The 27,995-nt window shown below is 43.6% G+C and overlaps 1 protein-coding gene across 3 annotated transcripts in view; it reads left to right on the top strand.

Moving 5' to 3' along the window:
* The window catches only part of ARHGAP6 (Rho GTPase activating protein 6), a 180,424-nt gene that overhangs the window by 130,424 nt on the left and 22,005 nt on the right, over window positions 1-27,995 (top strand). For all 3 annotated transcript variants that reach the window (XM_064143061.1, XM_064143062.1, XM_064143064.1), the window contains exons 4-7: window positions 12,409-12,665; window positions 19,303-19,498; window positions 21,692-21,747; window positions 27,828-27,978. In XM_064143061.1, the coding sequence (XP_063999131.1) occupies window positions 12,409-12,665; window positions 19,303-19,498; window positions 21,692-21,747; window positions 27,828-27,978 (660 nt within the window). The remainder of the gene's footprint in view (window positions 1-12,408; window positions 12,666-19,302; window positions 19,499-21,691; window positions 21,748-27,827; window positions 27,979-27,995) is intronic.

Genomic DNA, 27,995 nt, shown 5'->3' with positions numbered 1-27,995 from the left:
TGTTGAAGAGAAATGGGTTATGTCCTGGGAGAAAAAGCAGAATTAAAGGACTACATCTTTTCTTCGTTGTTCTTTCTCCCCATTTTCATCATCCAGTACAGAGTGCAGTCTGGATAATGTGATCCAGTTGTTTACCTGCATTTGCACTCTCCTATTTTAATTTGTAAAGCACATGACCCCAGCCCTGCCCAAGAAAGTCAGTTGGCTTGCTTTTCTTCTTATAGCCTTAGGAAAACAGCCTTTGTTTAAAATACATAAATGCTTCAGTGCTACTCATCTGCTGGATTTTACTAGACTGCATATGACGTGGATTTGCAGATATGGTTGGTACATTTTTGTTTGGATGCTAATTGACTTTATGGGCTGGATCCTAATCCACTGGGGTTCACCTGTCTTTGCAGCCATTTGCACTAAGTCAAGACCTTGAGACATGAAAAGTGTCTCTGAAATTGCAGATTCCTGCATGTAACTAATTGTGCATCTGATTTTGTATTCCCTTCTTGTAAAGAAGTTGTGGGCAAGTGGTTGTAGAACTCAGTATTAACACCCCAGTTTCACAAACACACACATAAACACATACATTTACAGAGAGAAGTGATTTGGTTGCTTTGACACAATTGCTTGTAATCTAGTTTGGCAGAAGGATGGAACATTGAAATTCCATTGAGAAAATGAACATCCCCGTTTCAAATTCACTTTGGATATTTGTCAAGAAGAAAATGTTCTCATTTTAAGTTTTGTTTGTTTGGTGACTTCGTATATGGGATTATTATTTTCTTGGTTTAGAAATGGCTATGGAAAATATTTGCATTAATCTTTCTAAAAATGAAGGTCCCCTGATGTTTTATTTGTTTGGATAAATCCAGTGGCCTCCCATGTTGCACTGCAAGTACCAATTCTTTCATTTGTTAGAACTGCTTCATGTGGGACTGAACCCCCATGCAGAAGGAGCATATAAGGAAAAGGTTCAATGATTTTATAGCTACCTTTGAGGAAAAATCTCTCTTGTGCTGCTCGTGTCAATGCACTGTATTTGGCTGCAGTGTAGTTAATCAGTCATTATGTTGTTTTGTTTATCCTTGCACTTAAAAGTGCAAAGCACCATTAGCTGTGTTGAAAATCTTCCTTCTGTATTGCAAATGGCTAATCACAGCTTTATAAAAATAATTTTTTATCTCTCATAAGCTTTGGATGCTCTGAAGGCTTTTGTCTTTTCCTCCATGTGTCTCCTTTGAAAGTTTTTGTCTGGAAGCTCTCCTGAGAGTTTAAATACTTTTTTTCCCCCCTTTTTTGTTCTCACATTTTTCATTTTCATTAGCAGATTTTAGCAACTGTAAATCAGTTTGATAATCCACCAAAGACCACATTTTGCTGTGCCACCCGAGCCTGGTGCAGTTGCACTTGCAGAACTCCTCCAATGCATCTTGGTGATGCACACAAATGCTTAACCTGGAGTTGCTCTTCATTTATCACCAAGCCTGGTGAATCTTAGAGTTGCACTTGCAGAACTCCTCCAATGCATCTTTGATACAGTGGATTGAGAAATTAAAGCTTCCCTTGGTGATGCACACAAATGCTTAACCTGGAGCTACTCTTCATTTATCACCAAGCCTGGTGAATCTTAGAGTTGCACTTCCAGAACTCCTCCAATGCATCTTTGGTACAATGGATTGAGAAATTAAAGCTTCCCTTGCTGATGCACACAAATGCTTAACCTGGAGTTGCTCTTCATTTGTCTAAATTCTCTGTTGCCAAAGATCTTTTAAACAACATTTTTCCTTGCATTGCTTTGAATTTTTTGTGATTTCCTTGTAGCCAAATTTATTTCAGCTGGCCTCTGTTTTTGATAATTACCCAGCTGTACTGGCTGAGCACTTAAAGATAATACAGTTTTCTGCTATTCTGGGCCCCTCAATTCAAGAGAGATGTTGAGGCGCTGGAAGGTGTCCAGAGAAGGGTGACAAAGCTGGTGAGGGGCCTGGAGCACAAACCCTATGAGGAGAGGCTGAGGGAGCTGGGGGTGTGCAGCCTGAAGAAGAGGAGGCTCAGGGGTGACCTCATTGCTGTCTACAACTACCTGAAGGGAGGCTGTAGCCAAGTGGTAGTTGGTCTCTTCTGCCAGGCAACCAGCAACAGAACAAGGGGACACAGTCTCAAGTTGTGCCAGGGGAGGTCTAGGCTGGATGTTAGGAGGAAGTTGTTGTCAGAGAGAGTGATTGGCATTGGAATGGGCTGCCCAGGGAGGTGGTGGAGTCACCATCCCTGGAGGTGTTGAAGAAAAGCCTGACTGAGGCACTTAGTGCCATGGTCTAGTTGGCTGGCTAGGGCTGGGTGCTAGGTTGGCCTGAATGATCTTGGAGGTCTCTTCCAACCTGGTTGATTCTATGATTCTATTCAGGCACTTTTTTGTGTTCTCACTTTGCATGCTCACATTTATACTATGTTCAATTAGTAACTTTGGGAATAGACTTTCTCTTTTTATTCTGATGGATATTCTGAGTGCAGTTTGCTGCTCTCAGCTCTGTAGTTGACCACAGAAAAGGTCAGCACTTTGTACTTGTTTGTCCTTGATAAATTTATCTACTTCCTGTTTCTCAGCATTACTCACATATTCTGGTTAATTGTACCCAAGCATTTCTAAAAATCACTGTGCTGAGTCTCTTCATTTTAATTCCTTTTTTTCTTCTCCTTTTAACTTCAGACATTTCAAAAATGTACCCCTCTGCTTTTATCTTCTTTATCCCATCTTCCATTACTTTTCTCATTTATAGAGATGTCTTAAATGCTCTCTCCATGCATAAAATATTGTAGGACCACCCCTGAGGGAAAAACACCTCAGCACTACTCAAACAGCAAAATCTGTATTTCTCCTTCAAGATGTTTATTGACAGGAATATTGAGTTGGTCAGTAAGGGTTCAGAGGGACAGGAAATTGGGCACACTCACCTGTGCTAGCCCGGTTGTATTAGAGAAGTGAAGAGCAAAGCCTTTTTGGCTTGCTCTTGTTGCCAACAGCATACATCAGGCTGAAACAGCCCAGACAGCAGCATGTGGTGCCCTGCTTTTCAGGGTTTCTGCCCGCAGTCATTTCTTGTGTATTTTTCACTGCCCTCCTAATTTATTAAAGATCATCTGCCCCACTGAATCTTGCTAAGCAGACTCTTTTCCATCACGGCAGAAGGAATAGGCAGGCAGGAAGGTGCTGGCTCTGGAAGAGAAAAAACATAGGACCATGTGCTTCTGGTTTCTTTAAGGGTGAGCCCTCCTGTGACAACCAAACCCTACCAGCTCCCCTGAGCAGTGGTCTCCATGTCATCCAAAGTCAGAGTTAACATCCCATGGTGTGTGTTCAGCAAGCTGAAAGCATTATCCTGGTCTGTTTCACAATAGGTTTTAGATAGGTGTTGTACCATTTCTTTTCTAAAGAGAGTATCTTACATGGGGGGCTAACCAGTCCAAAACAAACAGTGTGGACTTGAGTGTGCTGGGAACACTTCCTTACCCGCCTGGGCAGGTCCCTAGTCCTCATACCTGAAAGAAATGCCTTCCTATCCATTTCTTTGTGGCTTTTAGTCAGGGGCTTCTTTGGCAGCTAGTCTGGCTGTACCATTTTGAGAAGGAAACAGCAAGATCAGGCAACAGGATGTTGGGAGGGAAGAAAGGAAGCTGCTTTCCAGGACACTTTACACAGACAAGTTGCAGCTGCCTGAGCAGAAGCAGCATTTTCATCCCTTCAGCATTGCTTTTGTAAACACAGTTGCAGTTTGAAGAATATGTAGTTAATTCCAAACATTTTGAGTTATGTCCCAGCATGGGAGACCTCACAGACCAGGGCAGGTGGCAGCTGAGGGGACCTACTGTTACATCTTGTCTGGAGTATATGCCACCTGAAAAGTCTGGTTTTGAATAGACTTCTGAAGGTTAGTCCTGATAATCACACAGCACTGTCTGATCCTGTGTGTGGGTTGCAGCCAAAGATCACCAAGATGTGCCTGGCACAGGAAGCCATGCAGGTGGTAAAAAAGCCCATTGTGCTGCTCACCAGGAGTGCACAATAGAGACCTTGCACAGCTTGTATGGTCGGCATTGTCTCTTTGTGTATGGGTGGTTCCAGAGAAAGAACAGGGAGGACTTGTGTCTTTGGTCTTGGCTGACAAACCCTCTCCTTTGTATGCAGACTTCAGGAGTTGTTCTCTCTGGGGACGTACCACCACTCTCTGATTTGTGCCCAAGACTATTCTCCCTCACCCCACCTCATTAGATGTCTGGGCTTAAGAAGTATGACCAAAATGATACTGTACTCATTTCTTCTAGGACTATTTGGAGATGTTAACACTGGTATTTTAGTTCTTGGTTCAGTCTGTGGAATTTTTACTCCCCTAACATCACATTTTATTTAAGTAGATCAGTCAGTTGACCTGTCTCTCTCTTAAATGAGACTTTTGCCAAACTTATACTTCTGAAGGCCACCAAAGATGCTAAAATAGAATCAAATGCATTTTGAATGAGACTATTGTCTTTTATTTTGTCCTTTTTGACAAGTACATCTCTTGTAATCTCATTAAAAGGGAAAAAATTCTAAAGCAAGTGGTTTTTATGTTGTTTTCACATCTCTGAGTGACTCAGCAGAGCAGGATATAGCAAAAGTTCCTGAATGTAAACAGACAAAACAAGAGGGCAGCACTCCACCCAGATACTTAAGCAATATTTTCAGCTTCCATCATTCAGTATCTTTGCTTTTCCCTACCCAGCCTCCTGATTATTAATGGCCATCACAACTCTCAATTGTGCTGTCTACGTACGTGTCCAAACATTTGCTTTAGCTGCTGACAAACAGTACTCAGACTAAAGAAACAGTAAAATGTCAGTGCTGCTTGGAATAAGAAATTCTCAGGATGTTCTGCATGCTGGTGGCTGAGTGCTGTTCCCTTACAAATTCACTGCCACTTCTGACGGCAGCAGCAGCAGAGCATTTTGTCTGTCCCCTGCAAGCGATACACGGGTCAGCGTAAGCATGCCTACGTGGGAAGTACACACAGGCATTCCTGGGAGGGATGCCTTCCAGAAAGGATTTCTGCTCCAAGATTTTTACCAGTAAACCAGCTCCCTTTTGTCTTACTTCCAGTAAACCCTACAGGTGAACTGAAGACTGGCTCAGAAACAATAATCACTGTTGTTATGTGATTTGTTGAGCAGTTGAGAGTCATCCCTTTCGCTGATGCTTTTGTGTGGAATGTAAATGGTTGACAGGTTCGTCTGTGGGGCCTTAGCAGAGATGCTGCAGGTTCTGAGAAAAGGCCTTCCTGGTAGCTGTGGCATACACAGATCCAGCAGTAGAGATGTGATTTTTCTGTAGTTCATCGTTTATGAAGACATCTTCCATGTTTACTTCCCAGCCATGCTCAGTAAGTGTAGAGATATTTCTTGATGGTTGCATTTGTTCACAGCATCACAGGACGTTAGGGGTTGGAAGGGACCAAGATCATTGAGTCCAACTCCCCTGCCAGAGCAGGACAACACTATCTAACACAGATCACAGAGGAACACATCCAGACAGGCCTTGAAAGTCTCCAGAGAAGGAGACTCCACAACTTATCTGGGCAATGTGTTGCAGTGCTCTGTGACCCTTCGGGTAAGGAAGTTCCCCCTTGTGTTGAGGTGCAACCTCCTATGCTGCCCCTTACCCCCATTGCTCCATGTCCTATCCCAGGGAGCAAGTGAGCAGAGCCTGTCTCCCCCTCCTCACCTCCAGCCCTCAGATGTTTATAAACATTGATTAAATCCCTTCTCAGTCTTCTCTTCTCCAATCTAAACAGCCCCAGGTCCCTCAGCCTCCCTTCATTAGGCATGTCCTCCAGTCCCCTAATCATCCTTGTAGTTCAGCCTGTCACGATGTCAGTATACCTTGGCAAAAGCTAAGGAGAGAGCTGAAAAGATGAAGTTTCTTTTGTTTTAATAATCAGAAATGTGGGGGTCTGTCAAGCCCTTCCAGTATTGCACTCTGCTTTTTGTAAACCTTTTGAGATGTTTGCCATGCTCTTTAGGCATACAAAAGGTTTTCTTAAGCAACAGTGTGTCATATCTCATAATAAAAGCAACTAAAGGACTTAGGAGACATTTCATTTTATTTTATTCAAAACATCAAAACTAAGAAAAAATCCCAAAGACCTACCCACAGAAAAAGCCTAAGTAATTGGAATGGCCTTGTATCACTCCTTGAAAGTCAGTGAGTTCTGACTAGCTGGAGGGGAGTTTCAGCCACAGAACTGATGCTGATAACTTTTTATCCTGAATCTTCTGGAGTCAGTGCAGCGTTCTGATGAACCTGCAGATGGCATTGCCATTCCCATTATGGACTGAATCATAGAATCAACCAGGTTGGAAGACGCCTCCAAGTTCATCCAGTTCACCCTATAAGCCAGCCCTAGCCAGTCAACCAGACCGTGGCACTAAGTGCCTCATCCAGTCTCCTCTTGAACACCTCCAGGGATGGTGACTCCACCACCTCCCTGGGCAGCCCATTCCAATGCCAATCACTCTCTCTGCCAACAACTTCCTCCTAACATCCAGCCTGTACTTCCCCAGCACAACTTGAGACTGTGTCCCCTTGTTCTGTTGCTGGTTGTCAGGGAGAAGAGAACAACCCCCACCTGGCTGCAACCTCCCTTCAGGTAGTTGTAGACAGCAAGCATACATTTTCCTTATTTGCTTGCTTCTGTCACTGTCTCTGTGGATCCAAAGTAATTCAGTTAGCAACAACGTTGACTAGTCTGGCCAGCTGCACAGGTTGACTTAAAGACCCCTCCCCATTTAAATATCTCTTAAAGCATACTGTTCTCTCAACTGTCTCCTACCCTGGTATTACAAGCAGGGTGGTAGATCTTGGTCACACAGTTTTAGCAGCTCAAAAGCAGCACACATTTAAAGCTGTACTTAAAATATCCCTGAAGTGCTAAGGAGACTATCCATAGTTGCTGCATTGTATGCTGTTCACTTTATGACCCTTGAGGGCCTCACTAGGGTCTACAGCAGGGGTCCTCAAACTTTTTAAACAGGGGGCTAGTTCACTGTCCCTCTGACACTGTCGGGGGCCAGACTGTAGTTTGGTTCCAGCCCAGCAGTGTCAGGGGCTGGACTATAGTTTGGTTCCAGCCCAGTAGTGTCAGAGGCAGGACTATAGTTTGGTTCCAGCCCAGCAGTGTCAGGGCAGGACTATAGTTTGGTTCCAGCCCAGCAGTGTCAGAGGCTGGACTATAGTTTGGTTCCAGCCCAGTAGTGTCAGAGGCAGGACTATAGTTTGGTTCCAGCCCAGTAGTGTCAGAGGCAGGACTATAGTTTGGTTCCAGCCCAGCAGTGTCAGGGCAGGACTATAGTTTGGTTCCAGCCCAGTAGTGTCAGGGGCTGGACTATAGTTTGGTTCCAGCCCAGTAGTGTCAGAGGCTGGACTATAGTTTGGTTCCAGCCCAGTAGTGTCAGAGGCAGGACTATATTTTGGTTCCAGCCCAGCAGTGTCAGGGCAGGACTATAGTTTGGTTCCAGCCCAGCAGTGTCGGGAGTTGGACTATAGTTTGGTTCCAGCCCAGTAGTGCTGGGGGCCAGACTATAGTTTGGTTCCAGTCCAGTCCTAGCGGGTGCTGGGGGCTGCAAAGCAGATTAAGTGGCAGGGAGTGGCTGCTTGATTTCCCCCCCAGCCGGGTGGGAGGGTTCTGTAAATACCAGCAGGCCAGAAAGAGGACCCTGAGGGGCCATATCCAGCCCGTGGGCTGTAGTTTGAGGACCCCTGTTCTGGGGTATAGACATCACTGGTTATAGTTTGCAGGATGGAAACCACAATTTTCAGCAGCTAACACTTCAGAGAAGTCTTTGAAACTATGTGTGGGTGAGGTGTCATGAGGCAAAGTAAGCTATGGGTCAACATCCTGGATATCATCATTCCATTTGTAAAGAAAAGGATTCCTGGTCACTGGAACTCTTACTTGATCTGACAAGGAGTTTTTCTGTTGCGTGCTGCTGAGAAAAGATTCTGAGGAACATAACTGTTTTTATCAACATTTTAAGAAACTTGCCCCAGCTGCAAGGTGGACTCTTTGATAAGAGAAATGATAGGTGTTCAAGAGAAGACTGGATGAGACATTTAGTGCCATGGTCTAGTTGACTGGATAGGGCTGGGTGATGGGTTGCCCTGGATGATCTCGGAGGTCTCTTCCAACCTGGTTGATTCTATGATTCTATGATGCACTTCTCCAAAATAGCAAATTGTCTCCTTTGCCAGGAAGCATTAGAAAACAGAACGTGAGCAGTCAAATACTGAAGCGCTGCTGGCTAAAGACACAAGTCTGCATTTCCAAGTTGATTGCCCAGCCTGCCAGATTGTTTCACATTTTGACATGGTGCTTTCTGCAAAATTTCTCTTTAAGCAGCCTGCTGTTATAATTGAACAAGGGATCAAATTTGAATTGCATTACAAAGAGTAGCTAATGTAGTAGCTTTGGCTCTCACTGAGTACAGATACAACAAACTGAGTTTGAACCCCACATCTGGCCTGCATCAGGAACAGTGTGGCCAGTAGGACAAGTGAGGTTATTCTGCCCCTGTACTCAGCACTGGTCAGGCCACACCTTGAGTACTGTGTCCAGTTCTGGGCCCCTCAATTCAAGAGAGATGTTGAGGTGCTGGAACATGTCCAGAGAAGGGCAACAAAGCTGGTGAGGGGCCTGGAGCACAGCCCTGTGAGGAGAGGCTGAGGGAGCTGGGGGTGTTTAGCCTGGAGAAGAGGAGGCTCAGGGGTGACCTCATTGCTGTCTACAACTACCTGAAGGGACATTGTAGCCAGGTGGGGGTTGGTCTCTTCTCCCAGGCAACCAGCAATAGAACAAGGGGACACAGTATCAAGTTGTGCCAGGGTAGGTATAGGCTGGGTGTTAGGAGGAAGTTGTTGGCAGAGAGAGTGATTGGCATTGGAATGGGCTGCCCAGGGAGGTGATGGAGTCACCATCCCTTGAGGTGTTCAAGAAAAGACTGGCTCAGGCACTCGGTGCCATGGTCTAGTTGACTGGATAGGGCTGGGTGCTAGGTTGGCCTGGATGATCTTAGAGGTCTCTTCCAACCTGGTTGATTCTATGATCTAAGGAACATTTCTTCATATGAATGAAGTATTTCCAACAGTGGGGAGTGCCAACCTACAGCAGGAAGTAGGCAGTTGGAACATTGCAAGATCAGAGCTTCAAACTCCTATCAGTAGGTTGCTAAATACGTAGCATGACTGCAACTCTCTCTTCTGTTAATTCACCTTAATGGACATTACTTTACCTGTTCAGCAATGGGATTGTTTGGATTGAATGTCTTTGAAGACTGATAGGTAAAACATGCTCCTCACTACCACCCTCTACAGCACACAACCACTGGTTTTGGTGGGAATCTGAGGCTGCAGCCAGTGTGCAGAGGATGCAACCAATTCTCTTAATTTCAACAAACAATGCTACTTTTGCCAGTTCTTTAATGTAATTACAACTGCCATCCAGCATCACTTCCATCTGTATTTAGCCTGAAAATCAGCCAGTTGGTTTTCATCCAGTTTCCCATCTCTGCCAGACATTGAGAAATCAATGAAGAGGTTCATGTCCTCTGTGATGGAAGCCTACAGTAAAACAGCTTAGAGTAGAGGCTCACTGCTTCCAGGCACATTGAGCAGGAGCAATTAAAAGCCTGGCATTCCACAACTAAGAGCTTTTGAGGAGAAGCAAAACTTACCTTGAAATACCATTTTTTCACATAACAAAGTTAGGAAGAGGATTGTTTAAATTAAATTAATGAAGCTGTGCTGGCATCTCATTTTCTGCTGATCTTACTCTGTTTGATACTGCTTTTAGATCAGTGGCATCAGCATGCAAGTGGACATCCCTACTCTTCTGTCCCAGTTTGAAGCATAAGTGGCTGTGACCCAAAATGTGAGAAACATTTCATGCTCAGGATTTCATCTAGCTCAGTGGCTTTTCTCAGGCAGTGTTGTGGAAGGACAGATAAATAAGGAGTGCTGGATGTATAACAAAGTACCTAGTTAGACAGCTAGAGAGGGGTAACGTTGCACATTTGTGTTTCAAGTTTGTGGTCTTAAATATTCATTAGGAAAATAATTCAGAACAGTAAAATATTTTTATATTGTCATTATTTCATAGGCATAATTTGCTGGGATGGGTCTAATATATATATTATTTATATTGTCATTATTTTATAGGCATACTTTGCTGGGATGGGTCTAATATATATATTATTTATATTGTCATTATTTTATAGGCATACTTTGCTGGGATGGGTCTAATATATATATTATTTATATTGTCAATATTTTATAGGCATACTTTGCTGGGTTGGGTCTAACTCCGGGTTCCTGGAACTGGCAGTCCCCACACTGCTTGATACCCATGCAATAATGTTCCTTTTCTGTCCTAAATTAAATGCAGGTGGGTTTAGATGTCATTGTACCTGCAGGTCACCTCCAGGCTTGCTTGATATGTAAGGCTCTGCTTCCTGATTTATTTTTGTCTGGCCACCAAAGCTAGTTAATATCTGAACATTTTATACTTCTAAAGAGCAGTAATGTTTCTCATCAAATCAAAACAATGGGCCTTCGTCTCTAGTTGTGTCCTTATCCAAGATTCATGAAATACAGCCTTGAATGCATTACTTCATGTGATAATGCAAGCCTAGATAAAATTTGAAAGTGTCATCAAAGATGCAGTCACACTTAAGTCCCAGGAAGAACTTCAGTCTTTAATCATTTAGGCAATCGTAGCAAAAGTGAAGGGAAGTGTAAAATGATTTTTTTTTCTCCTTTTTGTTGCTGTTCTTCTGTATTGTCATGCTTACAAAAAAAAAATCACAGTATCACCAAGGTTGGAAGAGACCTCACAGATCATCAAGTCCAACCCTTTACCACAGAGCTCAAGGCTAGACCATGGCACCAAGTGCCACGTCCAATCCTGCCTTGAACAGCTCCAGGGACGGCGACTCCACCACCTCCCCGGGCAGCCCATTCCAGTGTCCAATGACTCTCTCAGGGAAGAACTTTCTCCTCACCTCCAGCCTAAATCTCCCCTGGCGCAGCCTGAGGCTGTGTCCTCTCGTTCTGGTGCTGGCCACCTGAGAGAAGAGAGCAACCTCCTCCTGGCCACAACCACCCCTCAGGTAGTTGTAGACAGCAATGAGGTCTCCCCTGAGCCTCCTCTTCTCCAGGCTAACCAATCCCAGCTCCCTCAGCCTCTCCTCGTAGGGCTGTGCTCAAGGCCTCTCCCCAGCCTCGTCGCCCTTCTCTGGACATGCTCAAGCATCTCAATGTCCTTCCTAAACTGGGGGGCCCAGAACTTTATTTCTAATACAGGCAGATCTGGAGCCAGGATCTAGTAGAAGTTGCATGCATTTTCACTAGGAAATACAGAGTCAAAAGTTACTTTTTCGTTCCCATTGAGTAGAAATCAGTTGTAGTTGGCAGTCTGGCCCAATTATTTTGATTCTTCCAATCTCACGTGGTTCTAGATTTGAAACTTAATCAAGAATTTCAATGGTAGTTGTTGTTGGCTTATTCACTGTAGAACATTTTTCTGTTTTGTAAAATAGTTGAGCTTTTTACTTTGAGGTCTGACATGTATGCTGGTTTTGTACATTACAGTTACACTGCTATGGGAAGGGCTTATGCTCTTTGAGTTAACTGAAAGAAACCTGTGCTCTCCTGTATTTCTGTATGTCCATATTTATTGTTGTTCTGTTACAAAGGCTCTTTATACTGATGTAGCACTATTATGCTGGTTTAATCTGATCAGTATGTTAAAGCAGTGTATTTCTTGTGTATGTGTAAAACCGTATCCTTGAAGCCTCAGTCTGAATAGTGCATGCACTTACAAGTTCCCTGTACAGGTAGATCCTGAACTATAATGAGATCTGTGCATGTCCCTGTACACCTTCATTCCAGTCCCCTGCAGCATTTGTGAGAAAGGAACCTTCTGAAGTGCTCTGAAATATGAGAGAGCTGTGGCAGCGTCCAGCTAGCTTCCACAGTCTCAGGATTAGGTTGCCTGAGCCTCTAGTGGCCCTCCTTACCATCTAGATGTAGCCAGTTGCTTTCAGTGGAAGTGCAGATTTTAATTAGCTGCACTCCCAAACAATCTTCTAAGACTCTCTGTGATGTATCCAACTGGAAACAGGATTCAGATACCATGGGCTACAATTACCTGGCACATCTCCACTATTACTTTATTGTTTGAATGTTGTTGTTATTATACAGTCCAGTACCTCACTGGAATTACTGTACATTTAAAGGGACCTCAGATTGTTTTTCTTTTTAACAGCCTAATAGTTAGTTCATTTTGTACTAAATATATATCAGATGCCCAGTAAATCTTGTTGTTGTTGCAGAATTTATTCCCCAGGCTTTTGGAATGCCCTTGTCCCAAGTGATTGCTAATGACCGAGCCTACAAGCTGAAGCAAGACTCTCAGAGAGAAGAGCAAAAAGATGTTTCAGATTTCGTGGCCTTTCTTTTGCCATTCGGAACTAAAAGGCAGAACAAAGAACTTTCCAGCAGCAACTCATCTCTTAGCTCAACTTCAGAAACACCAAACGAATCCACTTCTCCTAACACTCCCGAGTCAGCACCACGAGCAAGGAGGCGGGTAAGTAAACTCATCACAATGTGGTGCATGCCAGTAGGTTTGGAGAGTTTAGCTGAAGCAGCAAAGAACCATGTTGTGCCTGTGGAATATTTCTTCTGTCATATTTGAACAGGAATGGTTTTTACATTGTTTTTTCCCTTCAGTTTAAAGCAGGCCTGGTCGATACCAGAAAATTCTAACTGCAGTGGAAATCTTCTTTCTCTAGTGAATCATAGAATCAAGCAGGTTGGAAGAGACCTCCAAGATCATTCAGGCCAACCTAGCACCCAGCCCTGTCCAATCAAGTAGACCATGGCACTAAGTGCCTCATCCAGGCTTTTCTTGAACACCCCCAGGGATCGTGACTCCACCACCTCCCTGGGCAGCCCATTCCAGTGGCAAATCGCTCTCTGTGCTGATAGGAAAAGATCATATGGACTGTGCAAATTTGTTACAGATCTCAAAGTGGCAGAGACATTATTTAGAAGTCTTCTTGTTCATGCCCTTTATCAACCTCCTTCTATCCTTTTAGATTTAAGAAATTCCAGCTATCTTTATCCTGTTTCTTTTCTCAACTGGGGAAGACTAAACCTGAGTGATTGATATTTATGTGTTTGCTTATGTTAATTTAGCTCCATCAACTTGGAAATAAGTCAATCTATTGATCTTTAACTTAACAAAAATTCTCATAGTCTAAGTCCAATCATGGCCTTGATGGTAAGCAAGAAAGTCTCAGAATATTTTTTTCCCAGGATTTTATTTAAAGGACATTTCTGCATGCATGCTGTGAAAGATGCCTTTGGCAGTAGAACACAGTGCAGTGGTTTGGGTTGAATGTTAATCCTTCGTGTAAGGTGGACCATTTGTTTGCTTGTTTCTATTCCTAGTAAGTAAGTTTTATACTCTGAGCTTTCCAGTTTTCCAGTATTGTGGCTAGTAACAGTAGTAAATGGAGGGGTTTTTCTTACTGTGGGACAGAGGTTCTAGAATTACTACCTTTTATCTAGAATTACTACCTTTTATTTACAATGGAGGGAGAAAAATGCATGTTTTGTTTAATGCCTGTTAGGTAATTGCAGAAAGAATTTGGGGTACAAGAACAGACTCTGGAAAACAAAACATGTTCATAGCTTCCTTACCCTCTTTCACACCTTGGATAAAACCTGCTTCAGAAAATCTATGTGTGAAGCTTTTCAGCCACAGTGTTAAGGGATAGAACTGGAATAAATTGCAAATTAAGAGAAGACTGGAAAGCCCCATGACCTACCTGCTTTCCATCTCAACTGTGAGCTAAAGCTTGGATTGTCTAGCTTCTGTCTGCAGGTAGCAGAAGGCATGATATTTACAGGTGTTTGCATTCCTGCATACATAAAATGCACATCTCTTGGCCTGTCAGGACTACATGATTAGGTTGTTGCATTCACCCAAAAGTGCAAAGGATGCTTGAATCTAAGCATGAAGAACAACCTGTCAGCTTCTTCCAGAATTTGGCATAGGTAGTGACAAAACCAGAAATGCATCATATCCACCCATTGGCTTCAGCAGCTGTATTCATATGAGGCAAAGATAATTCATGTGTCCAGATACAGGTCATTTGCTGTTCTTTTCACTAAGTGTGATAAGATCTCTGACATGCATTTGACCAGCTGGCAAACAGAAGGTGTTTGGGTCCTTTGTTACATCAAAGGGATAGAGCTCCACAGGACCAAGCTCCTTCAAGCCAGCAGGGGAGTTTTGTTTGGTTGGTTTGGAGTTTTTTGTTAATACCAGGATTGCAGCTTTCAGGCTATAGAATATGAGCTTTCAGTCCATAGTCATGAGGATGCAGTATGGCATGGTTCATCTACAGAGAAGTAAAAATAGACTAGGGTGGACAGTGTGACATTGAGGTAGCTGACATTTTCTCTCAGGAATCAGTGTCAGTTTTTCACTGATATTCTTCATGTGTTGTCAATTATTTAGCATTAATATCAACTCATGTCCTATATCTTGTCTGTCTTTTGAGTTTTACACTTCTGCTTATCAGTCTACTTACTCTACTGCACTGAGGTTTTTCAGGAGACTGCATTTCTCTTTTATCTCTTGGATAGTGTTGCACTATTTTCAGCTCTATCATAGCAAATACTTGAAAAAAAAGAATTGGTTCATTAGTACATGCTACTGATACCACCAGCTTGTCACACCAGTGCTGCAGACAGCTAAAGTGCACTTCCCTTGAATTTAAATTGGAAGGATTGTCTATCGCTGCACCATGCAATTCTTTGCGACTCTGTAATTTATTACTGTGTATTTCAGTGAGTCTTCAGTCAGCTGAGGCTTTCAGTAAGGGAGGTGCTGTAATGCTGGCTGCAGAGCTCATGGTATGAGTGCAGTAGTTATGTGTGCTTATTATAGAGAGAATTCTGATCCTCTATTCACCTATTATTTTAATATATATATATGGAATCGTAGGATGCGTTAAGTTGGAAGGGACCTCCAAAGGTCATCTAGTCCCACCCCCCTGTAGTGAGCAGGGACACCCTCCTTCCTTTAGCTCACATTGCCCAGAGCCACGTCAAGCCTAACTTTGAATACCACCAAGGACAGGACAATTTGTGTGTTCCATCATCCTCATGGTGAAGAACTTGTTCCTAATGTCCAACCTAAATGTACTCTTATTTCAAACCACTACCCTCCATCCTGTCACTGCAGGCCTTTATAAACAATCCCCCCCCAGCCTTTATAAGACCTTTTCAGGTACTGGAAAACTTGACTTGAAAAGGACTCTTAAAAGATTTCAGAATCACAGAATGCCAGGTTGAAAAGGGACCCCAAGAATCATCTGGTCCAACCTTTCTAGACAACAGTAGAGTTTAAATGAGATGGCCCAGCACCCCGTCAAGCTGAGTCTTAAAACTGTCCAGTAGAGGGGAATGCATTGCTTCCTTTGGGAGATGATTCCATTGTCTAACTGTTCTCATGGTGAAAAATCTTCTTCTGGAGTCCAATCAGAATCTCCCTAGGAGTAATTTCTGTGCGTTGCCCCTTGTCTTTTCCATGTGACTCCTTGTAAAAGTGGAGTCTCCACCCTTTATCTGCATAGTAATAAGGCTTCCCTAAGCCTTCTGTGAGGAGTCTCTCTTACGAGGAGAGACTGAGGGAGCTGGGGCTCTTTAGCTTGGGGAAGAGAAGACAGAGAGGTGTCCTCATCAATGTTTATAAATATGTGAAGGGTGAGTGCCAAAAGGATGGAGCCAGGCTCTGCTTGGTGATGCCCGAGGACAGAACAAGGGGCAGTGGGTGGAAGTTGAGGCATAGGAAGTTTCATGTAAACATGAAGAGGAGTTTGTTCACTGTGAGAACACTGGAACAGGCTGCCCAGGGAGGTTGTAGACTCTCCCTCTCTGGAGATATTCAAAACCTTCCTGGACATGTTCCTGTATGATCAGATATAGGTGGCCCTGCTCTGGCAGTGAGGTTGGACTGGATGAGCTTTCAAGGTCACATCTATCCCCTGACATTCTGTGATTCTTTGATTCTCTTCTCAAGGCTGAACAAACCCAGTTCTCTCAGTATTTCCTCATATGCCAGGTCTTCAGTCCTCTGACGTTCTCATAGCCCATCTCTGTATGCTTTCCAGCCTGTCTGCATCTTTTGTTGTACAGCAGAGACCAAAACTGCACACAGTGCTCCAGGTGTGGCCTGAAAAGTGCTGAGTGGTGTGGGATAATGACTTTATCTTTGCTTGTAATGCCCTTGTTGATGCAACCCAGCATCCTGTTGGCTTTCTTTGCCGCTGTTCACTCATGCTGAACTTGTTATCCACCAAGCCCCCCAGATCCCTTTCCACAGGGCTGCTCTCCAGCCAGTTCGATCTCAATCTGAGCTGCACTCCTAGGTTATGTATTCCCAGATGTGAGACCTTACATGTGTCCTTATTGAACTTCATAAGGTTCTTGAAAGCCCACTCATTGAACCTGTCCAGCTCTTCCTGGAGGTTGGTTCTCCCTTCTGGAGTAACAAGCTCTCCACTCATTTTGGTGTTTTCTGCAAACTTCATCAGGATGCTCTTGATCCCAACATCCAGATCACTCATTCAGGTATCTGGAGCTCAGTCAAACTGCTTTGCTACTCAAATAGCATAATACATAGAGTGAAAGTAGATCTGCCAGGGATGGTTCTCAATTTCCTGCATGTTCTGTAATATTGCTTATTTTCTCAAATGAAGAAAAGCCTTCTATAACCTTTAGAAAGTAAGAAGTGTCACCTAACCTTCATTGAACACCTGTCCCTCTGGCTTTCATTTTCTGTTTGTTCTTTATCCTTTTGTTCATGTCTTTGTTTGCTTAGCTTAATTCTTCCCTAGTTTATTTAGATTTTGAGCTTGTCGTGGTGGAGCAGACTGCAAATGTTGATGAAACCTGATTTTATTTCAGTTGTTGGGCACTGCTGTCCAAGCATCACTGTTTCTACATTAATAATTCCAGAGCAGTGAGCAGCACTGTGCATGATATCCTGCATTGTTCCATAGCCATCCTGTAGGTCTGACTGGGCCCAAACTAATACATCTTGGCTGAGTTTGAGCTGGACCCATAGAGTGTGTTGGTAGCATCATTAAAAATCAGGGCTGAGCTGGACTTGGTGTTGCCAAGCAGTGCTCTACTTCAGCCACTGAACTCAAGGTCACTTTTCTTAAAGCCAGCTCAGTGCCTCAGTTAATCCACAATTTAGATAAAATGCCCAAGGATAATAGCTAACTAACTGTATTTGCATCTATTTTAGGGATCTGAATCCCACTTAAGTTACTTTGTGATGATAATGATTCACAAGGTGAGGATGGTTTGCAGGCAGGGAAGAGCCAGTACAGTGAGGGTATAAAGGAAGGTACCTGTCATACAGCTGCAGCAGTGAGCACAGTGTGGGGATTTTTAGTGTCAGTTGTCTGATTCTGGTGTCTGAAACCTTAAATGCTTAAAACCAAAATTGTCAGTTTAAATTTTACACACATAGCCAGAGAATCTTGTTTAGAACAAAATCCTTCTAGAGCCCAAAATTCTCTTCCAGTTGTACTGTTCTGATTTAAGAGATGTAGGGATCTCACTGGCAGTTTATGCAATACCTGTCATTACAAGAGTATGATTTTAAGAAGTTAGAGCTATCAGCAAATATGGGAATGGGAATTTGCCATTTTCTTCCTTATTTCTTAGGATGACATGCTGGATCCTTGTGCAGTATATTTTATGTTGTGGTAAAATGTATCCCTTGGTTCAGAGAGAAAGAAAATAATTAGCAATAAATGTTTTTAATGAGGATTAAAACTGAAGTTTTTGCGTTATAAATAAGCCTGGTTCTCCCCTAAAATGTTTTTGCCTGGTATGTTTAATAACAGTTAATAACAGTTTTGGAGTGACAGTAATCTTGTGGTTTAAAAAAAAATGTACTTAGAATATAAGCATTGAAGCATGCTGTAAAATTCTTCACAGAGAGAGTGATTTGCCATTGGAATGGGCTGCCCAGGGAGGTGGTGGAGCACTGTGTCCTGTTCTGGGCTCCTCAACTCAAGAGAGATGTTGAGGTGCTAGAACGTGTCCAGAGAAGGGCAACAAGGCTGGTGAGGGGCCTGGAACACAAACCCTATGAGGAGAGGCTGAGGGAGCTGGGGGTGTGCAGCCTGGAGAAGAGGAGGCTCAGGGGGGACCTCATTGCTGTTTACAACTACCTGAAGGGAGGCTGTAGCCAGGTGGGGGTTGGTCTCTTCTGCCAGGCAACCAGCAATAGAACAAGGGGACACAGTCTCAAGTTGTTCTGGGGGAGGTCTAGGCTGCGTGTTAGGAGGAAGCTCTTGCCAGAGAGAGTGATTGGTATTGGAATGGGCTGCCCAGGGAGGTGGTGGAGTCACCGTCCCTGGAGGTGTTCAAGAAAAGCCTGGCTGAGGCACTTGGTGCCATGGTCTGGTTGACTGCCTAGGGTTGGGTGCTAGGTTGGACTGGATGATCTTGGAGGTCTCTTCCAACCTGGTCGATTCTGTGATTCTAAGTTCCTGCTACTTGTGCTATGTTAGCATTTACAGGTTACTTAAACTAATGTGCCTCCCTGTAATCCAAACATAGTTTCCAGAACTTTCATTGGAGTTGTAATGATTTTTAAATACTAAGGAAGTAGAACTATCTAAAGAATATTCTTCTGTTTCTCTGGTGTGTCTTCATTCTCTGATAATATGGAATTACTTCATTCTCTGCAGTTGTATGTAGTTTTATTAGTTAACATATGTGATTTATAGTTGTAAATCTTTTGCATCATTTTCACTGATACAGTGACCCAAGCTGAATAAAATGAAAAGATTCAGGGTTTAAAGTGTGTGTGTCTGTCTCCACGCAGCATGTGCAGGCTTGCAACAATGAGAAGGTGTGCAGAGTAAGTGGAAAGAATGTAGTTTTTCAGTATCTAATCTGCATTCCTTGTAGAACAGCAGTAATAGCATTGGTACTATTATGATTTTGGCATTCATTACATTGGCCTGATAATTTCATTCATTTACAAAACCTTTGCAGCAATTTCTATTTTGATATTAGTTGTTTAAAATGCAAGTATGCCAAACCCTTTTTTTTTCAGATAAGTTTAGATGATGTTTAGATTTCTCCAGCTGTGCTTATTTGGTCTATATGTGTGTGTTTTACAGGGTGCAATGTCTGTGGACTCTATTACAGATCTGGATGACAATCAGTCACGATTATTAGAGGCTCTCCAGCTCTCTTTGCCAGCAGAAGCCCAGAACAAGAAAGAAAAAGCAAGAGATAAGAAACTAAGCCTGAACCCTATTTACAGGCAGGTTCCCCGGCTTGTAGATAGTTGCTGCCAGCACTTGGAAAAGCATGGTAAGAATAGTTTGTTTTCCCAGGAGTGGCAGATATGTTTTTACTGTAGTATAAATAAATGTGTATTTTGAGAAGCAACCATACACTTCCAATTCCAAGGACATCTTTGAAAGCCAGACACTTTCCCACCTGTTTTGCCCCCTTCTAAAGATACTGGTTCACAAGTAATTACTTAGATGACGTGTCCCAAAAGAACAATCTGTGCTACAAGCTTGCAAACTGGCCTGTACAGTATGAAGGAAGAGGCGTTTCTTGGAGGTCATTTATCTTGTACTGGAGTGGTCAGTTCTGCAGGAACAGCTCTTTGCACACCCCATGGGTTTACATATACCATGAGAATGAAAGTCTGCAATGTGCCAGTTAGCTTGGAGCTGTTCTTTGCCACTGGTAGCTCTTCATTTGTAAGAGTTTTTTTATGCTACATTGCAAGACTTTACTAGAAACAACGTTTCAAGATAGAGGCTAAGAGAAGGAAAAAAAAAACCTCCCATGCTAAATTATATTGAGCTCCAAGAAGCTTTTTCCTGTTCACTACAACTCTTGCAGGCTGGCTACTGAGTTTGGTCCTTGTGTGAGTCCTCCTGCCAGGCCTGCTTTCTCTGAAGGCAGTTATAAACTCCAGCCAATATTTGTCTCATGTGTTCATGATCATCCAGGTGCAAACCTTCTGCCAGATTTATGTAATGCAGAAACAGTAGTTGACTAAGGTATCTGTTCAACATTTTCCCCAACCTGTCTTAGTCTTGTAAAGAACTTTGAAGAGAATAGAAATAACCTGGCCACAGCAAGATAGAGTTGTCACACGGCCAGGTAATAAACAAACTACTAAGTAATGATGGCTGCAACAGCAAACAATGCATTTGATGCTTAATTTGACCATTAAAAAATTAATTTACTGAGCTTGGATGAAAAGCCTTTGCAGATGAGGGACTTCAATTTAAACAGCAATGTTAAGCTTTTAGAATCACAGAATGGTTTGGTTTGAAAGGACCTTAAAGATCATCTAGTACCAACTCCCCTGCCACGGGCAGGGACACTATCCACAAGACCAGATTGCTCAAGGCCCTGTCCAACCTGGCTTTGAACACCTTCAGGGAGAGGTTATCCACATCCTCCCTGGGCAACCTGTTCCAGTGTCCACCATCCTCACTGTAAGGAATTTTTTCCTAGTATCTAGTCTAAATCTATCGTCTTCCAGCTTAAATCTGTTCCCTCTCATCCTATCACTGAAAGCCATTGTGAAAAGTCCATTCCTGGCTTGCTTGCTTTGCTGGCCCCTGCAGGCACTGGAAGGCCACTACCAAGCCTTCTCTTCTCCGTGCTGAACAGTCCCAACTCTCACAGCCTGTCCATTACATAACTGAAAGCCATGATGCATAGAAGTGTGTAAAAGAAAACTCTGAAAGAGAGACATTGTCAGCCCTTTTACAAAGATTAAATACCAGTCTGACAAGTAAGTGTGGGGATGATTAAGTTTAAGGTGAATGACTTCTGTCCTTTTTGAGCAAGGGTAGCTGAGTTTGGAGGGCATTAGTGTGTCACAGTTAGCCAAAAATCTATCCAGCTGAGAATCCTTTGGACACTCTGATTTTATGTCACTTGAACATCTGTGATTTTTGGGTTTTATTCTGCTTAACTCACTGTTATAACAAAGATTCCATTCAACTTTTTTAACTAAAATACTTGCTTTCATTAAAGTCCCATGGAAGGAAATCTGCAGTTTGGTCTTGAAAGGTGCTAAAGAGCCAGCAGGTAACCCCAGATATGAACTGTGTCCTGTATGCAAAGGCACAGCTCAGTGCCCAAGTATTTAGTTATTTTATTGCCTGTTTCCTTTGATGTCCATCCTGGAAATGCCATCTCCAAACAGTGAGCAGTGCCTCATCACTCTCTGCATCCCTGCATCCCTCATGTTGCAACAGTGGCATTAGCAAAATGGCATCACAAAAGATGCCATGGACATGCCATTTTGCAGGTTAGATGATGTGAGGTCCTTGAAAACTACAGTAGATGGCTTCTTAATCCAAGACAACTGAGCTTTGCCTCAGCAGGGTGATTACAGGTTTGTAGAGAAATAAATTTGGGGGTTTTTACATTTCTAAGTACACACATAACCCAGATTGTTTTGGTTCAGTGCAATTTTCAGGAGAAAATTAATCAATTAAAGAGTTGTCTGATGTTCTACACTTGCAGGTCTCCAGACAGTAGGAATATTCAGAGTTGGAAGCTCAAAAAAGAGAGTAAGACAGGTGAGTGGATGTGGATGCACTTTTCCTTCATCAGCTGTGATACAAATAAACCTGATTTCCTCTCCATCACTCACCTGGTGGAATCCAGATTTTCTAGGTCAGTGACTTTATTGGTTTCTTGATAGCTTATAGCAGGCCATTTCCAGTCATCTTTTACATCTTGTAAAATCCTTGTCAGTTTCTCAGCAGGGTAACAGTCTCTGTATGTTTTCCTCTGGCAGAAAGCACAGGACTGAAGATCCAAATAGACTACAGTGATGAAATTTTCCAAAGGTTACACTGTAGGGAAAAAAAATCTTGGCTGCTAGTTTCATCTCAGAAACAGCTGAAACTCCCAAAGCAAAACCAAACTGTAAATCTTTTCTGGAGAAATCACAGTCTGAGAAAATATGCAAGTACAGAACAATCTCTTTGACACTCAAATTGCTGCTCCCAAGCATCACCTTTCTTTTACCCCTGTTAAACTTGAAGGTAAGAACAGATCCATCCAAGTCTTAGTCTTGAAAAAGCAGGGACAGTGTGCAGTGAGGTTCCAGAGACTGTCAGAAGTGGGTGTTTCCTCAGCCCTAGATATTGCATTGTTGTTCTCAGAAGCTGGCAATACACTTTGAGTTAGAGCAGTAGCTAGTAGTGCTTAATGCTTGCATGATGCTTAGGGAAAGGATAGGAAGTTACAGGAAAATACCCCTGCCAGGAAAGGCAAAAAAGATTAAAAAAAACAAAGGAAAGCTTGACTGCATTTGGTCTCAGAAACAACAGTTCTTGCAAAAACTACACAGCATAGTGTTTGATGCTCTGGAAAGTTACTTTAGGTAGTGAAATGGACTTGATTCTGCCTGGCAGTACAGTACAGCCTACTGATTTGTAGCTTATTATCTATCAGTTTCTATTGCCAAGTTGCTGGCGTAACAAAGCGAAAAGCATTCATGGGCAGCAGAGGCAACTGTTAGGTCAAGACTGAACTAGATAAAGTATTGAAAAGTAAGTTATCTGTCATTTATGTTATGAGCTTCAATGTCAAGACTTATATTGTCCTTCAGGGTTGGAGTACAGTTGCATCATACCTCTAGGGAAAAAGCAGAGGGCTTGTATCATATCCTTACAAAGTAAGACTGGCTTTGAACATCAGTGACTTTCCCCATTTTTTTGTTTACTGTGTTTTCAAAAGCTAAGGAAGCAAAGATATTTGAGTATTTATGTATTCTATTACATGGACTAATTCACTGAACTAGTTGAACTGATGTATTTTATTAAACAAGATGGAAGCATCACTTTGGCCCTTGGAGTTACAATAATAAATGTTGTCAACATGAGCACATGGGAAAGTCTGGATTCAATTAAAATTCCACTCATTTACTGAACTGTGGAAAGCCAAACCCAGTACTCAGATTTTGGTGTGCTTTTGCAGCTGTTCCTTAGTTTTTCTTGTGCAGAAAGTTTTCTTGTTTTGTTTCCCTTTCTGCCCAGTTAGAAAGTGTCCTGTTTCAACTACAGTCTGTTGCAACACATACCTAGGTAGGTAAATGCATGTGCCAATGGAGTTTTTGGTTGGTGAACAGGAAGAGAAAATCTAGAAAAGCATGCTATTAAAAACTGCCTCTTGCATGCTCAGTGGGGTGTAGGACAAAGATTCCTGAGCTAGTGTTGGCTGAAGGTGGTAGGTGTGGTACACAGGGATACCAGGTACCAGCTTGTGCCCAGAAGTGATACAAGTGCTTGAGCAGAGCGCATCATTGCTGAGCTTAGAGGGCAGCCCTCTATGCTGGGCCTGGCAACCTGGTGGCAGCTCTGCAGGTGAAGCAGTAACCAGACTGAGGTGAAACAGCAACATGGCTGGCACTCTGCTCTTCCAACCCCTCTCCCAGCCCACATAGAATCATAGAATCAGCCAGGTTGGAAGAGACCTCCAAGATCATCCAGTCCAACCTATCACCCAGCCCTATCCAATCAACTAGACCATGGCACCAAGTGCCTCATCCAGGCTTTTCTTGAACACCCCCAGGGACAGTGCCTCCACCGCCTCCCTGGGCAGCCCATTCCAATGGGAAATCACTCTCTCTGTGAAGAACTTCTTCCTAATATCCAGCCTATACCTACCCTGGCACAACTTGAGACTGTGTCCCCTTGTTCTATTGTTGGTTGCCTGGCAGAAGAGGCCAACCCCCACCTGGCTACAATGCCCCTTCAGATAGTTGTAGACAGTAATAAGATCACCCCTGAGCCTCCTCTTCTCCAGGCTGCACACCCCCAGCTCCCTCAGCCTCTCCTCATAGGATTTGTGCTCCAGGCCCCTCACCAGCTTTGTTGCCCTTCTCTGGACACCTTCCAGCACCTCAACATCCTTCTTGAATTGAGTGACCCAGAACTGGACACAGTACTCAAGGTGTGGTCTGACCAGTGCTGAGTACAGGGGCAGAATAACCTCCCTTGTCCTACTGGCCACACTGTTCCTGATGCAGGCCAGGATGTCATTGGCTCTCTTGGCCACCTGGGCACACTGTTGGCTCATCTTCAGCTTACTGTCTATCAGTACCCCCAGGTCCCTTTCCTCCTGGCTGCTCTCAGCCACTCAGTCCCCAGCCTGTAGCATTGCTTGAGGTTGTTGTGGCCAAAGTGCAGAACCCTGCACTTGGCCTTGTTCAATCTCATCCCATTGGCCTCTGCCCACCCATCCAGCCTGTCCAGGTCCCTCTGCAGGGCTGTCCTGTCTTCAGCTGTTGCATCTTGAGCTCTTGCCAGCGCTGCATACACCAGATCTATGCTCCAAAAGTCTGAAAGTACTCCCTGTGAATGAAGTCTGAGAGACCTAAGGTTTAAACTTAGAAGTACAGCTTTCAACGGCCATGAGAGGCCTGTAAGGTGGCTGTATTTCACCAATGATTAACTGATGTTGTGCTGATTTGGACATCTCTGTAGGCCTCAGGATATCAGATCAGAAGTGTTATATTCATGACTGTGACAGCCATTTATGATTTAGACAGGTATTTGGGAAGTCTGAATTCCTGTTGCGGTGCTGATCTGTTTCCTCAGCTGCTTTTTGGCAGTAAGTGCAGAAACAACCTTCTGAATAGAGGTAATTGATGGTGCTCTGCATTTCCCTCCAGTCTGAAAGAACAGAGTTGACCTGGGTCTGAAATCCCTAAGTTGGCCACAAATCAGCAGGAGGTAGCACAATGCTAGATGAAGAACAAATTCTGGTCTTCTTAGTGTAATTTTTCATTACTAGCATTGACTGATATTAGTAATGTTAAAAGTAGTCTTACATTAGAAAAGAGTTTGTAGTTTTATAGAAGACTTTTCATACCACTTCTGAAAGCACAATTTAGGCTTAAAATTCCTCGACTGCACAAACTCAAGATAACTTCATCTGCCATGGATTTGCCATGGATTATCATAGGAGCATTTTGCTTGCAACTTCACATTATTTTGTCTTTTGATGTAATAGCTCAAATTTTGTCTTGTTTAGTCAGCTCTGGGTGTAATTACTCTCTGAGAAGATACGTGTGAGATCATGATACCTCCCAATATTAGCAAAGATACAAAATTTTCCAAGCAGATCTTTTTAAAACATCTTGACTGTTTTCAAAATGAGAAGAATAAAAGGTAGAGCTTTCAGCTTGAAGAAAATACTCTGATGATATTCTTGATGCTGGGAAATCTCTTCATAAAGGCAGGCCTTTATCTTTTCATAAAGTGTATTGTATGTGGGAAAGGGGTTTCTATTGCCTTGGGGAAGAATGATGCCTTTGAATGACACAGAATTTGCCTGAGGACTCTAACTGGAAGAAAACAGTGTCCTGGAGGTAGAGAATTAATGTGGCCAAGTCAGGAATTATAAAAATAGAATTATTTTCCTCAAAATCCTGCCCCCAAGCTATATACAGAATTAGTTTAGGTTTGTTTACAGGCTCAATTGGATCAGGAATTCTTCAAAGGATGTTACAGGCAAATTTAGAGATTTAGGAAGCTGGAAAATGGAAAAGGCGAAGCTACAAACACAGCTTTTACCCCACTGTCAATCAGGCTGAGCAGAGAATCTAAGGGAACAGCAGGCTTTACTCATGGAGGTGAGGTAGGAAGTTGGAGATGACCCCTTGCGGGATTCCTCTGTGGCTTGACTGCCTTCTGATGCTGCAGGCAATATCCAGTTGTGGATCCAAACAGCAAAAGTCCCAGATGGGTGGAAAAGCTGCCAAACTAGGAAGTGTCAGAGACAAGACAGAGATTCATGGAAGCCACTCTGCCATAGCATTGACAAGGGAGAGACAAACTGGTAGGGTCTCCCCAGCTCAGAATGGCAGCCGGGAAATCGGCTGCAGTGTGGTCTGAGAGTAGCCAGGTCTGGGTGCTGCCAGCAGCTCTCTCAAATGGACTTCAGGACTTGGCAAGCTTGCACAGAATGTTGCAAAAGTGGGGAGAACCATCCAAAAGCAGGGATGGTCCAAAACAGGGGCTCTGTCATGGCAGGAGCTCTATGAAGACAGTGACCTGTCCTGCTGGGAGCTCTCTCAAGGTGGAAACTCGAGGTGGGAAGATTGCACCTTCTCCCTCACTTTATCCTTTTCTAGACAAAGTGTCTAGTTGCCATTTCATCCTGGGCACAAAGAACTCAGCCAGTCACCAGCCTGATTCCAGTGTGGGCTTCCACATGGGTCAGTACACTTGTGGAAAAAGTGCCTTTTGCTCTTCCACCTTTAAAGCTGCTGTGGGGCCAGGGGGGAAGCAGTTTTCACACCACCTTCTCTTCCCCATTCAAATCCATGGAGGGAGGTTGGAGAGAGAAGGAAGGACTTTGGAATGCTCCAGAACACCTTGTAACAGTGTTAGCTTGCTGTTTGGTAACTCCTTGGTAACAGTCACTTAGTGAATGTAACCAAATTAGATAGGCAAGAGGAAGTGTGTGGACAAATGCCATAAAGTCTTAGTGAACCTACCTGCTTGCTGCTTATGCTTAAATACAGTCTTAAATCAGAAGAGAAATAGGAGTTTGGTGGATATTGACATTGTCTTAACATTATTGTACGAACCCATACATGTTTTGAAATGCAGTTGTAGTCTTTCTGGTCCTAAAATCCAACACTAATGCAGTAAGGTGGTGTAAGAAAGCTTTTCTTGCAGTTTGACTTTCTCACCCTGGTTTCTGCCTTTGATATTAATCCTGCACTTTTGCAGTAATTCTATTTCCTTAGGCAAATTCTTTGATAGAAGAATGCTATGTATTAGCTAGAAGGAAAGAGCTGTGCTCCATTACAGTCCAGTACAAACCTGAAGTTACGGGCCATGGAATGACCTGAACATGAGCCAGCAGTGTGCCCAGGTGGCCAAGAGAGCCAGTGGCATCCTGGCCTGCATCAGGAATGGTGTGGTCAGCAGGAGCAGGGAGGTCATTCTGCCCCTGTACTCTGCACTGGTTAGACCACACCTTGAGTACTGTGTCCAGTTCTGGGCCCCCCAGTTTAGGAGGGACATTGAGATGCTTGAGCGTGTCCAGAGAAGGGCGACGAGGCTGGGGAGAGGCCTTGAGCACAGCCCTACGAGGAGAGGCTGAGGGAGCTGGGATTGGTTAGCCTGGAGAAGAGGAGGCTCAGGGGAGACCTTATTGCTGTCTACAACTACCCGAGGGGAGGTTGTGGCCAGGAGGAGGTTGCTCTCTTCTCTCAGGTGGCCAGCACCAGAACAAGAGGACACAGCCTCAGGCTGCGCCAGGGGAGATTTAGGCTGGAGGCGAGGAGAAAGTTCTTCCCTGAGAGAGTCATTGGACACTGGAATGGGCTGCCCGGGGAGGTGGTGGAGTCGCCATCCCTGGAGCTGTTCAAGGCAGGATTGGACGTGGCACTTGGTGCCATGGTCTAGCCTTGAGCTCTGTGGTAAAGGGTTGGACTTGATGATCTCTGAGGTCTCTTCCAACCCTGATGATACTGTGATACTGTGAATACACAGCAATTAGACATTCATTACACTTTTCACCTTGCCAAAAAGTAGTCTCAAAAGTGCAAATGAGTAAATCTGTATTTTCTGCTTTGTTATGTATTGATTGGGAAAATTAATTAACAGTGGGTTTGTGTCATGATGTTTTTCAGTTACGTGAAGAGTTTGACCGGGGCGTGGATGTTGTGTTAGATGAAGAGCACAGCATTCATGACGTTGCTGCTTTGTTGAAGGAATTTCTTCGTGACATGCCTGACCCTCTTCTCACCAGAGAACTTTATACACCTTTCATCAACACTCTCTGTGAGCTCTACAGCATC

The sequence above is a fragment of the Pogoniulus pusillus genome, chromosome 5 (assembly GCF_015220805.1).
Source record: "Pogoniulus pusillus isolate bPogPus1 chromosome 5, bPogPus1.pri, whole genome shotgun sequence".
Taxonomy (NCBI): domain Eukaryota; kingdom Metazoa; phylum Chordata; class Aves; order Piciformes; family Lybiidae; genus Pogoniulus; species Pogoniulus pusillus.
This window is presented reverse-complemented; position numbering and strand designations above follow the sequence as displayed.